The sequence below is a fragment of the Bidens hawaiensis genome, unplaced genomic scaffold (genome assembly GCF_021521415.1).
Source record: "Bidens hawaiensis isolate Kalapana, Puna unplaced genomic scaffold, B.hawaiensis_p1.1 tig00033491_1, whole genome shotgun sequence".
Classification (NCBI taxonomy): Eukaryota; Viridiplantae; Streptophyta; class Magnoliopsida; order Asterales; family Asteraceae; genus Bidens; species Bidens hawaiensis.
The window spans coordinates 20,012-34,773 of NW_027495737.1; the positions used below are offsets into that span (position 1 = coordinate 20,012).

The 14,762-nt window shown below is 34.8% G+C and overlaps 2 protein-coding genes across 3 annotated transcripts; one reads left to right on the plus strand and one right to left on the minus strand.

The window, feature by feature from the left end:
- Positions 1-3,596: 3,596 nt before the first annotated feature.
- LOC143584920 (BTB/POZ domain-containing protein At1g30440-like) lies at positions 3,597-7,229 on the minus strand. Of its 2 annotated transcripts, none has more exons than XM_077066840.1 (4): positions 7,152-7,229; positions 6,140-6,209; positions 4,677-5,888; positions 3,597-4,099 (listed from the first exon to the last, which is right to left on the minus strand). In XM_077066840.1, exons 1-4 carry the CDS (start codon positions 7,208-7,210, stop codon positions 3,683-3,685), a joined length of 1,758 nt encoding a protein of 585 aa, XP_076922955.1. In that variant the 5' UTR covers positions 7,211-7,229; the 3' UTR covers positions 3,597-3,682. The 2 variants fall into 2 exon arrangements, with proteins under 2 accessions (XP_076922955.1, XP_076922954.1); XM_077066839.1 differs by having other exon boundaries at positions 3,597-4,246.
- Positions 7,230-11,946: 4,717 nt separating this feature from the next.
- On the plus strand, positions 11,947-14,687 carry LOC143584921 (cysteine proteinase inhibitor 12-like). The gene is made up of 4 exons (XM_077066841.1): positions 11,947-12,188; positions 13,832-14,042; positions 14,119-14,264; positions 14,334-14,687. Exons 1-4 carry the CDS (start codon positions 12,003-12,005, stop codon positions 14,469-14,471), a joined length of 681 nt encoding a protein of 226 aa, XP_076922956.1. The 5' UTR covers positions 11,947-12,002; the 3' UTR covers positions 14,472-14,687.
- Positions 14,688-14,762: the final 75 nt, after the last annotated feature.

Genomic DNA, 14,762 nt, shown 5'->3' on the forward strand with positions numbered 1-14,762 from the left:
ACTTCATGTCATAGTGTGCGTAAATTTGTGGTCAAAGTGTGCTGACTTATGCTGCATGTTTACCAGCACCATGGTTGTTAGTTTAATTTTTGGTTGTTCAAACGTTATTTTTTTAATTCACTTTTGCTTTTCCGTAGGCTTTGATCTCAGTTTGGATTTGCTTGGCTTTCACTCTCTGCGTGTAAAGGTAAGCTTGTGGTTGTCATACAATAAATTAGACTATTGAAAGTTTATGCTTTTATAGATAATCTCTTAATTAAGTGTAGCCCATAAACAATAGTAATTTATTTAAAGCTTTTATAAATCCGTCTTAGCGTAAAATTATTGAGCGAATTTTTAAGTTATTATGTCAGCCTCATCTAACATTCTCAACCAACCTCGGTCGTCTCAAAAAAGAAGCCACACGTCATTAGTTTCTTATATGCATTCGGTTAACGCGTCTGATCCGTCACCCGTTACAATCAGTGGTCATCTAACTTGTGTTTTGGGTTTGGCTGCAGCCAGCCTCAATACGTCTTTGTTTACTTACGCGCGTGACAATCTGCGGAATAAGTCTAGCCCTTGCGTTTCTTTGTCTGCCTCGACTTCAGCTAAGTCGTGCTTTAACGATCTGGGAGACTGTAGTTTGTCGTGTGAGTTTTATGGTGCTCTATTCTGGAATGATGAACGACTAAGTTCGGTCTCGCTTAGTAGAAGGCCTAGGTATAATCAATGTTGTAGAGGTGGTCGTGTTCGTTTACCACTACATCCTGAGCCACCAATCCAAATGAAAAACCTTATTGAGCAACAAGATTATATTGACGACATACGTGCCTATAATTCGATGTTCGCAATGACTTCATTTGGTGCGAAAGTTGACCGTTCAGTTAATAATGGTTCGGCTCCATATGTGTTTAAGGTTCAGGGTCAAATTTCTCATTGGCTTGGTAGTATGTGAACAGAAAATGGTCAGCATCCAAGATTTTTGCAGATGAATGTCTACGATACAGCTAATTGGCTTACGCAATTTGATCAACGAGATGACGGTGATTTGAAGGAGGACATAATACGATCTATAGTTCGTATTTTGGAAGATCATAATGAGTTAGTGAAGTTGTTTCGTACTGCTCGGGAAGGCAGCTTAAGGTAAACACAAATCAACAAACTAACACACAAATTTAATAAGACACTAACAACTACAAATTGCAGGACATCCTTGATAAAAGACTTAAGCAGCCAGGAACCATGATCCATAATCAGATCAAATAAGGCAAGCCGGCACAAAACAGCAAATCGTTTTGAATATTTTGAAGATACATGCAGTCGAAGGCAAGACAAAAAAATGCCATGACGCCAAATGCTACCCTATAACTACCTAAAATATAACTATGTAAACTGTTTGTGTAAACTTTGTCTATGTAACACTTTCACTGTTTCTATCAAATCAATGCAAATATCTTGCTATCTAGCAGTCTGCCACTCAAATTACTTATCTGTACATATAGGAAAGTTAACGCTGCAACAATACATCAATATATGCACAACATATGGACACCCAGTGAACCAACCACGGCATAACCAGCCCGGCGTAAGGGTCAAAATCTAGTTGTTTATCAAAATCCAAAAACTAGGAAATGGTAAAGATTTAAAAATTAAACTAGGAAATAAGTAAACATAAAACATTAACAGATCTATGAAAAATAAGAAATTAAATTAAGTCTCTTCTTTTGGTTCTTACGGTTTCTCGTCCCATCCCGAATCTTCCGTGGTGCCAAAACCCAAACCTATCTGCTCGCCTTCTCGAGCTCAATTCTACAATCAACACAATATATGAATCAGATGGCCCACTAAATGAAAGCACTACATGCAAGCCTATGGATATTCCTGCATCATAAATGAGTTAAAACATGACGGTCAGATTTGAATGAACTTAATTAACTTGTAACAAGGTTAAACGAGTTGTGATAATTAACTTAAATGAGTTTATATATTAAGTTAAACTAGTTTTAGATCCTGTGTCACACACGGAATAATTTAAATTATAAAATTATAAGTAAAAAAATAATTACATAGCGTATATGAAAAAAAATTGTATTATATATATGCTTGTATCTATACAATGTGTACATAAATTGATTTTATTTATATCACAAAATGATTTTTTAAATGAACTTAATAAAAAAAACTATCCGTGCAAAAACGTACCCGAGAATACTTCTTTCTATTAAAAATTCATTCTCGGTGTCATATATGTATAACCAAAAGAATTTTAGTTATGAACCAATTTCGGAAATAAGACTTATCATATGATAGTAGTTCTAACCACCCAGCCTAAATACAAAAAAGGCGGCGTTACCTTTATTGATATATTTATCAATTTACCACCCATTAAAGGAAAGTAGGGCATTAAATTGTAGCAGTGGATGTTCTTCAAAAACTATGTTTTTCTGAGATACACATGCAAAAGATCTTGAAAAATTTCAGAGGGCTTCTCGACTTTGTCATAATGACAATATAAAAAATAACATGTTAACCCATTCAATTTTATGAATATTTTGTTTCATTTGAGCATAGTTTTGCATGACATGCTTCCCTACAACGTCCCGATCACCATTTAAGGAAAAATTAATGTTGACATAAATATTTCAAATTTGATAAAAGTTAGAAGCATTGATAGGCATGGGGTTGGCATGTCGAAAGTGTTCGTAATCTTTTCTTAAATTTCAATAGTTGAGGGAAAAATAGTCAATTTACCAAATCCCGAACCTTTTGATTATTTCAAAAAATGTACTTAAAAATAAATTTGAAACCCGAATCATGTTTAAAATTATAACTTTCATACTTTTGACAATTTAAAGTCAATACTTTGAACACTTAACAAATTTGACAATAAATCTATTTTGCATTCTCAAACTTTTAAAAGTATTCAAAATTTTTATTTTTGACCCGTAACAAATTTTGACCTAAATGTAGTTAACTTGTACCAAACAATCTATTTACCAACTTTTGACCCATAAAATCAAATTTAAGTTCCACAAAAAACCCGAAACAATTTTCATTTGAAAAACAAGATTTGTTGTTGAATTTTGGAATTAACAAAGTATTTTGGAATATATAGTAAAATAATATGTAAAAATTTATATTTATAAAAATATATAGATATTATATAAATATAGTGTAAAAGGAAAGTGGATAATTATTGATTTATTACATATATTAGGGTATATTAGTTTTGGAGGGAAAAAATTGTAATAATTAACCAAAACATGACAAGTGTCCACATTTATTTTACTTTATTAGAATAGATAGATGAGTTATAAACAATTTGAGCTTCTAAAAATTAATTTATATAGCTTTAACCTTTGGACCCTTTGTAATTTTAAGTTAACTATATTCTATATACGAAATCTCCATCTCCCACTTTATAATTTTATTAATATTATATGGAATGATCATTTAACAAGTTTTTGGATTTCGTATAATAAAATTGTAAAATAAAAAAATTTGGAAGTTGAAATTTTACCTCAGATAAATAATTTGATGAAAGTAACACAAAAACCAAACAAATATACTTTTTACCTCTAAGCTCGTAAGTCTTCTTAGAACATACTTTTGACCACAAAACATTTAAAGTCAAAAAACAATAAACAAGGGCTAATAAACATACAAATATTTTTCAAACTCAACATTTTATTTTCCAATTTTATCCTTCCCAAGACAAATCTTTCTTGTGCTTTTGCTTCTTCCCTCTACTCTTTACAAGCTTCCCACTTGCATTATTCTCTTGCTTGCTAACACTTCCCTCTTGTGCACTACACATTTGAGACTTGAGTTTGAACCCAAACTTCTTTGACATGCTACTCCAAGCACCGCCACTTCCGCCCTTAACCCGACCCAGTTTCTCAATCTCCTGTTTCATGTCGGAACACTCTTTTTCAAGCTCGGACACCCTCATTCGCATGCTATCCATACCAACTTTCAAAACTTGATTCTCTCTCACAGCCGTGTTCCAACCGCCCTCTTGTGAGGCTGCGCCTAGCCCGCTTCTGAACTGTCGTGACCCGTCTGCAAGATTGTCGGAGACCAAGAAACAACCGGCTATGGAGGTTCTGAGCTGCAACTGCTCAAAGAAAAGAACTTGGACTATGATTCTTAATGGTAATCGTTCGTTTTGTGCCGCGTGTGTGCATGCTTCTAATGAGAGTTTTTGGCAATCCATGAGTCTGCAGAGTTGTTCTTTATCCGATTCTGCTAGCCAGGGATGAGACTGCGTTTGTGAAATTAACAAGAATTAGAATGGACCGTTATACCCTTCGAAATGCATGTCTTGTAATGTTAACAGATGAGTAATGCAGTCAATGTACTATCTATCTCCTATGAAAATTGTAAAAAAAAAAATTTATGGCAAGTTTTTAAACTAAAGTTTTTTTTGTTATAGACAACAATTTCATGTGAATGGACTATTTTACCCTTAAGTGGTAACAACGATGGTAAAAGAATAACTTCAAGGGTAAAATAGTCCATTTATATGTTTTTCAGGTCAACCCAACCCGTTTCAAGACGTATCGACTCATCCCTCCTAGATCACTTTTATTGAAAAATATACATTACTGTTGTATCAATATATTTTTTAAGCATATCTATTTTATAAAATAATTTACTAATATTGTCTCGTTTTCCTATCATAAGTTTGTTACCTTCAAATAAATGTCAATTGCACGATACAAGCCATCATCCATCGGTCTAGCATACTCTGGAACAGCCTCAGCGAGAGACATAAACTTTGGAAGCTTTAAATTAACATCAGGTGCAACTTCCGCCAAAAAACCGTCAATTAGCTTAGCCACCATGGTGACAGGTGTCAAAGACGGTGAGCCCAACAACCGTTCATCCTCAATAGAACAAGGAGACGCACCACCCGTTGCCTGATCAATAGCCATAAAATGCTCAACCATCCGCAGCACGCACTCAATGTTATACAAAGTCTCCATTGAATAAGAAAAGCTCGGCATTAATAAATCTTCAAGGGTCGCCTGATCAAGTTGCATCCCAATTCTTTTCTCCAAATTCAGCACGCAAGACGGGTCGGCCCGAAGAATCAGCGCGGTCCGTAAAAGCCCGAACAAAAACTTAGTTGAAACGAGCCCCTTTTGCATTGGAAGTAAATGGTCGATTTCCTCGAGTAAAATCTTTTGGTCTTCTTCCGGTGGCGGGTCAATGGCGGGGCCCATCTGTGCATTTTTACGTCGACTTAACCAGGGTAAATACTTCTTTGCATAATACTCGAGAGAACCTGCGATTGTTTCTTGTTTAATCCCGCGAGCTTCCATTGCCAAAATCAACCTTTTGTAAAGAGGTAAAGACAAAGATGACACGTCATCAAACCACCAATCCGAACTTAGGTTTATAGGTCGTGCCCCGGTGCTTATACCGTTCCACAACAAACTACCTCCCGGGCTCTGCATGGGCCCGCCGTGGTCAACCACGGGCCAACCGAACAAATTTGGGTCGGTGCTCGCCTTGACCGCTAACGACTCTATACACCGTTTTGTAATGTTGAGAGCTTCGGCGTGAGGGAAAATCTTTTCATCGGCGCATGCTTGAAGGGATTTTAACGAATCTTTCCAGTTTTTAAGAACGACTTGATTGAAAAAGATTTCAGTTTGGGAAATTAAGTTATCTTCGCCATATTGTTCAGTCATTTCTAGATGCTCGGCTGCACACCGAAGATGTACTACGTTTGAGGGGGTTATTTCGTGTTTTACACCGTAACAAAATTTAGCAACGAGTTCGAATGTTTTGGCCCCACCAGGAATGTCTTTGAGGCTTATTGTACAATTTGCGTCTCCTTTCTCGGATGCATCTGCTATCAGTTTTTCCATAACTCCACTTCTTGATAGCAAAGGAAACTGAAAATAAATAAATAAATAAGTTTTTCAATACTCTTGTTTTGATCTTTTTAAAGTCAAATTGTCATTGACTAATAATGATAATTTCTCATTTTTTGTGATTTATGCACTTAGTGAACTTTCTGATGGCTACTAATTTTTGTTTATTATTCAAAGACTTGTGTATCAAATTTAAAATAGAAAGTGTTACTTTGACGGCCAAAGTCAAAGTATAACGACTAACAGAGAGCAGAAGAAACAGTCAAGTTTACCTTATGGAGATGGAAAGACATATCCTCCACTTCAACGACAATATCACTTGGAAGACCGGTTGTGCAAAACCTACAACAATAATCATATTCAAACAAATAAGTGGATGAGTAATAAAGGCACAAATTCATTCAAAATATAAATAATATCACAAATTCATCTTGACAATATAAATACCACAACAAGAAGAATAAGTCATGGATAGCAAATAATAACTCATAAATAGATCGATTGCGAAAAGAAATCAAAAGTAGAAACATGATGTAGCAAAGCATCTTATAGTCATCGGTCTATGAAAAGTCAAAGCGTATATACATTTCGAACTTTAGAGGTCCAGTGTTGACTTTAACTTCAATATCAACATGACTTCTTAAAAATTCTTTTGACTTTATAAGTCAAACATATAACTTTTAATCTTCAAAATCAACACAGGTTCTTAATTACTGAAGAACACGGTGATAACTATACTACATTTACAACTGCAAAATGTATAAGTTTGAAAAAGAAACTTTAATTCCACTAACTTTCTGTTGGGAGAGAAGACAAGAACAGATGTACCCTTTTGACTTTTGAGGTCAAAATCATTACTTTTAAACTCTATTGATAAAACAAGTTCTTTAAATTTTGAAAAGCACAATACAGAGCTGCAAGATTATGATGTAAACTTTAGAAAAACACCCTTCAATTCAACAAACTCTTATGACATAACAAAATCTCACTTTGACTTTTGAGGTCAAACGCATAGCTTTCTTCACTCAACATTGATTTAGACCCTCAATCATTATAAAAAAAAGTAAAAATAAAATAATAATAACAATAATAATAATAACAACAACAACAACAATTTAAAGCCTTTCAATAACACAAATTTGATGCTAAACTAGAAAAACACCTATAATGGATATAGATGCATATATATACACAAATACATATATAAATATATAATTAGTTATATCAATATGCATTCAACAGATCAACAAAAATGGTAGATTTTACAAAGATTAGACAGCATACCAAGCTTGCCCTTGCTTCTGGAAAGCATCTGCTTTAGATCCCAGCTTCATACAAGCCATTCTTGCCACCCAATGTCCCACTTCAAGTATCAAAAAACCCCAAATTGACCTCCAAAAACCCTAATTTTCAATCAAATTACACTAACCCCAAATGCAGCATCAATCAATCATCCAAGAAAACCAAGACCCACTTATAAAAATTAAAACTTTAGGTCAACCACCCACTTGCAGCAGCTGTTATTATTCTTATTATTATTAATGTTGTGATATAATAATAACTATATAAGTATATAACCTACCCACCACAAGATTCCAAAAATTGAACCCTAAAATAGCTGCAAGAATCAAGGGGTCAAAGAGGTTCGCACGTGGTGGGTGTTTGCGGCTAATTCACACAACATAATCAACGATTTCTTTGCCCCAAGACCACCTTTATTTCTGGTTTGTGAGAAACGAGAAACGTGGGGTCGGTTTCAGGGTAACCTACTCATTACTAGTTTCTTGAAGTATGAGATTTTTATATAAATAATGGTAGCATGGTGTGTTTAGTAATTATGATATGTTATGTTTAAACACGAACTGGTAAGACACAAGTGTTGATACGGTAAGATCGGTTTCAGTTAACTGTGTTATTATATCGGAACTTAAACAAAAAAATTATAAAAATAGGGGTGAACTAAAGGAGTGGCGTCGGTCGTTAAACTCGATCATTTGTAAAACCCGATCGTTATTGATCTGGTTGTTGAGGCGATTGAGTCAACGCGAATTCAGTCGGTTTTCGTCATGTTTGTTACGGTATTGGAACTAAAAAACAAAAATAAGCATTTGGTCGGTTTTCATTACGGTACTGGAACGAAAACAAAGCGCGGTGAGTTTACGCGAATTCGGTCGGTTTACGTCGCGCTCGGCACGCACTGTAACTATAACAAAATAATAAAAAATAACAAAAACAAAATTCACATTCGGTAGGTTTTCATTACGTTAATTACGGCCGAAACTAAAACAAAACAAATACAGAAAAAAAGCAAAAATAAATATATACTACCAATAGGGTGTCGCAAAGGGGTCCGATCGGAGCTCGCGGCACCAGACTTGTTAATTATATTATATAATATTTTTTTAACGGGCCAACGAGTCTTTCAAATAGGTTATTGGTTTAAATTCATCATATTGGTATGTACTCGTGTTTCGGTCCAGGAAAAACTTTAACCAGTGAACAATCACCGAAGGCACGGCATTGCAGTGAGATAAAACTCGTTCAGTTTAAGGATCCAACTGGTGAACGTCACCTTCTTGCTTAGCCTTTCATAATCACCTAGTGTTGCAGAAACTAAATGACAGGGGCAGAAATCGAACCTGGGTCACATGATATGTTTAAGTTTAAGTTTACGATAAAAAAAAATTAACGACCAATGAATCATTCAAATTGCCCACCGGCTAAATGCACTTACTCGCATAGTCTCTCATCATTACCTGGTGCAGCATAAACTAAATGACGATAGCAGAAATCAAACATGGGTCACATAAAACATCAAATACCTCTCTTATCATTCCATCACCGGCTTATCGGCCAAGTTTATGTTTATATATATGGGAGTTGTATTATATAAAAGTTTTATTATCCAAAAAGTTAATAGTCATTTTCGTCCCTGTGGTTTACTACTTTCGCCACTTCAGTCCAAAATTTGTATTTTTGTCAATATAGTCCTCATAGTTTTAAATATTAGCCAATTACGTCCTATCCGTCTAACGGCATCCAGCTATGCCGTTAGTTCAAGGGTATTTTTGTCTTTCTCCTTTTTATTTTGAGTTATTGGTCATTTTCGTCCCTATGGTTTGATACTTTTGCCAATTCAGTCCAAAGTTTGAAATTTTGTCAATTTAAGTCAGTTTTTTTTCTATAACCCTAGAGAGCATTATCCAAGCCCAAAACAAGTCTGCATTTACTCTGTCGACAACAGTAATCATACCCGCTCCTCTCGTATTTAGTTTCTAGACGGTTCCTAAACTCTCCCCCATGGTGGAATTCAATGGTAAAGTGGTCAAAGCAATTCTGTGAAACCGAATTGTACGGAAAAAACTAAAAATCGTTTCTTTGATGAATGCATAATATTTAGGGTTTAGATATTAACATATCATAACGAAAATCTGGGTCGTAATCAACTATTATACATTAATCAACAAAACAATTTTTAGTTTTTTCTATATAATTCGGTTTCAGAGAATTACCTTGACCACTTTCTCATTGAATTCCACCATGGAGAAGATTTTAGGAAATGTCTAGAAACTAAATATAAGGGGGGGTATGATTACTGTTGTCAACAGAGTAAATGCATACCATTATTTGAGGTTCCTCGATGGTTTTGGGCTTGAATTATGCTCTTCAGGGTTATAAACAAAAAACATAAAAAATAAAAAAAACTGAATTAAACTGAACATTAAATTGACAAATTTTTAAACTTTGGACTGAATTGGCAAAGATATCAAACCACAGGGACTAAAATGACCATTAACTCAAAATTAAAAGGAGAAAGACAAAAATACCCTTAAACTAACGGCATAGCTGGATGCCGTTAGACGGATGGGACGTAATTGGCTAATATTTAAAACTATGATGACTAAATTGACAAAATTAAAAATTTTGGACTAAAGTGGCGAAAGTAGTAAACCACAGGGACAAAAATGGCCATTAACTCTTATCCAAAATGCATTTCAAATTTGATAAAGTAAACAACTATGGTGAGTTTGGGTCAAGACAGGCCATGTGTGGTTGCTTGTTAACACATTAATGAAGTTATTATATTGTACTGTTGTATGTTGTACATCACCTATCATATCTTGGGTTACCCTTTTATTAGTTTATACATATACAAATGAATAAACTTTTAAACTTTGTTCTAATATGACAAAAATGATAACGAACATATAATCTTTTGGTAAGAAATAAGGGTGCATATTTTGTTGTCGCATTTCGTATCTACCGTTGATGATTAACATCTCTCTCTTTTCACCTTTGTTCATATATTTGTCGACCTTTTATTGAATATAGTCAATCTTTGATTTCTTGATCCTTGTCCACCCTGAGCGACAACCCTTTGCATCATGCTGTCGTAATTGATAGAGATGGGGAGGGAAGCGTTGGCGTGAGGGTTCACCTCTTCTTTGACTAGAGGAGCGTTTTGAGTGTGTAAACTGGACAAGGTGACTTTCAAATACAACCCAAAAAAAATGGTTTACCATATGTGTTAATGTGTTATGTATAAGTCATTAACGTTGAATTCACAAGGTCAAAAGTTTATATAATACATCACTCAATAAAAATGTATAATGATGATACTAAAACAAACACATGTTCTATGAACGTCTTATATGTATGAAAAAGAATAGCACCAACTTCTGATACCCGATCTTTCGAGGGAGGATTAGAGTTTTAGCTCCATAAAGGTTTTTGAGTCGGTGAGTGGGCATGAGATTTGAAGTATACAATAAAAAGAAAGACTAAAAAAGTCGAAACCGCCTATTAGTGTGAAAATCTAAATTTCTACACATATAGATGCTAATATCTTATTATTAGGATGTTTAAATGTTCCTAGTCAAACTTATAATCATTTCAGGGCCCAAGATCACACAACTAAAAATAATACAAGAGAGATGTTTAGATTTACCTTGAAAATTTATATCTTGCTACAAGATTGTTTTTTCTTCTTTATCGAAATCTAAACTAGATTCACCAAACAACACAACAATATAGTTTTTCATCAACCACCCAAATTTGATCAAAAGTTTGTCTTATTGATTATGTGCTTGTTTTTACAAAATCATGAGTTCCCCTTGTGTTATTGTTTTTGCTGAGACGGTGGTAGCCATAGCCGGCGGTTGTTTGTAGAGTGGTGGTTGACTGTGGCGGTGACCGATAGTGGAAAGGACGAAAGCTACAGCCTTTTTTAAACATAAAAGTACAAGTAAACTGCGGTTTTTGTCTATGTGGTTTGTCCAAATATGCGATTTTTGTCCAATAGTTTCAAATTTGTGATTTTCATCCTTGTGGTTTCATTTCGCTTGCACTTAAACCTGATCACACTGACCTCGTTAAAGCTGGTCGTTTAAGTGAGGGGCAGTTTTTCATCCCCCTTCCAAATAAACCTCAGCTCTAATTCGCAAGCTTCTCACGTGAGAGGTTGGGGTGTATTCAGGAAAAAGAGAACAAAAATGCCCATCGCGCGAGGGGCACGCTGATAGGTTTAACGACCAGACTTAACGGGTTTAGTAGGATCGGATTTAATTGCAAGTGAAATGAAACCATAAGAACGAAAATCACAAATTTGAAACTATTTGATTAAAACCACATAATTATACTAACCCATGACAAAAACCACAGTTCACTCTAAAAGTACTTATATTTTTGACATACTTAAGATATAGAACATAACAAAATTGTAATTTAATCAAAGCATAAAATAAAAGAATTAACTTACCTAACCACTCTGAAAGAAAAGGTTATCACTACTTGAACACTATTTTAGATCGACAATGAGTTAATGGTCAAGTAGTAAAGAAGATATTTGATGTTTTATGTGCCTCACGCTTGATTTTTGCTCATAGTAGTTAGTTTCTACGATATCAAGGTGATGATAATAGATAGATTATGTGAACATTTGACATTCATTAGTTACTATCATGCATTCGGACGAGCGATAGGTAAGCTGGCAAGTTTTCACGAATTGATACCAACGTGTACTGTACATGACACGTGTACGCTCCACGTTCACCGTCAGATGAACCAGAAGAATAACATGAACTCACTCACGTCACAATCACGAATCTCACCAAATCAAAAACCAATAAACCGAAGATGCAAATCCAACGCTACAATCATCAAATTCTCCAACTTCTGCTGCTACTAGTCGTAGCCTCATCATCATCGCTGTTGTTGAATTCAATGGCAGATCACACTCCTGCCGGAAGCCTGCAAGACTCATCGTCTTCCAACTCCGACGACCTCGCTCGTTTTGCCGTCGATGAACATAACAAAAAAGAGGTTGTTTCAGATCTGTTCCGTTTTGTGTTTGTTTATGTTGATTTAATTCGTTTATTTTGTGGAGATTGGTGATTTACGGTTAATTGGATCGCAAAATTAGGGTTAATTGGTAGCTTGAGTTGAGTCTCGAGATTATACGAGCTCTGGTCCGGTCTGAGATCGAGCCTAAAACTAAGCTTGTTTAATAAATGAGCCTGAGTCTGAGCTAGAAAAGTGGAGCTAGAAAAGTGAAGCTCGAGCCGGCTCACGAGCGTAAAGGAGCCAATTATTTGTATAATTTTTATTTAATAAAATATATAATTTTATGATAATAATTATTATTATATATCAAATTATGGAAAATATAATTATATAATATATGTTATGTAATTATTTTTTTTTTCATAATTTCATATATAATAACTAACTCGTTGGGTGGATATTGGCAATGAAGAATTTGAGCTAACTCGAGCTTGACAAGTGGTAGGAATGCTTGCTTGGGTTCTATAATGGAGACCCAAGTTCGATCCCCACTTGTGTCACTTTGGGTGGATATTGGCAATGAAGAATTTGAGCTAGGCCTTGTGAGGTTACGTCAGAGTTTTGTTATTGTGGCATCACAACGACTGTCAATTGGCAGCCGGTAGTATGGTTTCCTGGGGGAACGCCCAAGCCAAACTCTGAAGCCAGCGTGGCCCGGTTAAGACTACATAGTCTAGCTAGAGTGTGGCAACGGGGCTCTCCAAAATGGAGAGTGCGGTGGCCCAAACACAAAAAAGAAATTCGTCATTCTAAAAAAAAGATAATATATATTATGTGGGTTAGGTTAAAATACAGTCTTCTAAAAGTGAGAAGTCATAGGAAGGGTATCAAACGGACTCCGATTGAACTCAAACTAGCAACATTAGAACCGTCTCGTCGAAATCTACGATATTAGATTTTAGGTTTTTGCTTTTCGATTTCTAGCTTGTAAATTTTAGAATTTTTGTTAAGATCATTGTGGTATTATATTTATCATTTTGTTTTTTGTTTATTTTTGTCATTGTGTCTTTTTTCTTCGATATTGTGTTATATTATTATTACTCATCAGTGTGTTATATTTTGCGATCTATTGTATCTATACCCTTTATAGCTTTAAGAGACTGTGTAGGATAGCCTAACCAATATAATATGTTATGTATAAAATGTATAACATTTGCCTGTTTATTCAGGCAGTGAAGGTGGAATCATCAATGCAACTGTATTTGTGTTCCTTCATATGCATCAGTATATGGCCCTTATATATTAAAATTCAGTTCCCACAAATCATATTCTTGAAACTAAAGGTTGTGAATTAGAGGTATGACGAATGTTATACGGTTTTACAGATATATGCCATTGGTGTTGGCGTTGAAAGTAATAAATTTAGGATTAAGACAAATTCAACTGTAAAACGAGGGATCTGAGAAAGGTTGTTAGATAGGACAGTTTGTAGGTGAAACCTCAAAATCTAAGCAAAATTTTTGATCACTTTACTTATTTATTTATTTATTACTTCATGATATGATTTATAAACAATGTAAAGAGAACATTAATCTTCAGGTATTCGTAACATCTTAGCAATTAAAAAAAGATTATTAATTCAAGATGTCATCAATTTAGTAAAAGTTATTCATTTTCATCAGAATAAAATGCTGAAGTTGGCAAGGGTGGTTAAGGTGCAAGAGCAAGTGGTTGCAGGCACTTTGCATCATCTTACACTGGAGGTTGATGATCATGAGGGAAATAAGAAAATATACCAGGCCAAAGTTTGGGTAAAGCCATGGTTGAACTTTAAGGAACTGCAAGAATTTATTCATACCGGTGAACCCAACTCTGAACATGAAGTTCAAACAGGTAGTTACTCATTCTTGTCAAACTGTTAGCCAAATTCAGTTTCTTGACAGTATAAAGTTTAATGTTTTGAAACCAGACGGCGGTGGCTCGGGTTATCAGTCGGTGCCTGTTGAGGATATTGCGGTGCAGGATGCTGCAAATCATATCATCAAAACACTGCAGCAGAGGTCTAATTCGTTATATCCTTATGAATTGCTAGAAGTAATTCATGCTAAAACAGAGGTATGCAACTTTTGACATATGAAAGATAATAGTGTAACCTAAATTAAGTCGTTAATTTGAATGTGACAGACTGCGGAAGGATTGGCAAAATATGATATCCTGTTGAAGGTAAAAAGGAATGACAAAGAAGAGAAATTCAAGGCTGATGTGCACAAGGACAATGAAGGGGTGTTTCATGTTAACCACATGGTGCAGGATCATTCTTAATTGGATCTTGCTTCATGAATCTGACAGGTATTAACCGTATGCATGTTTTATGTCTAATAATCCTTCGCTACTGGATCATAATACTTTGACTACATAATATAGATACCTTTATGTTGTGGTATTTGATACGATATGACTTATGAGTAATAGTTTATTATGTAACTACCATAAACTTGAATGTTGGCCCTTTGTTTGTAGAAATTGTATGTTGACCCTTATATTATATGCTTGATTAGATGTGCTGCTTTGACTGAGTTGGTTTTGAGTGTGTTGATCTGGTTTCTCTTTTGT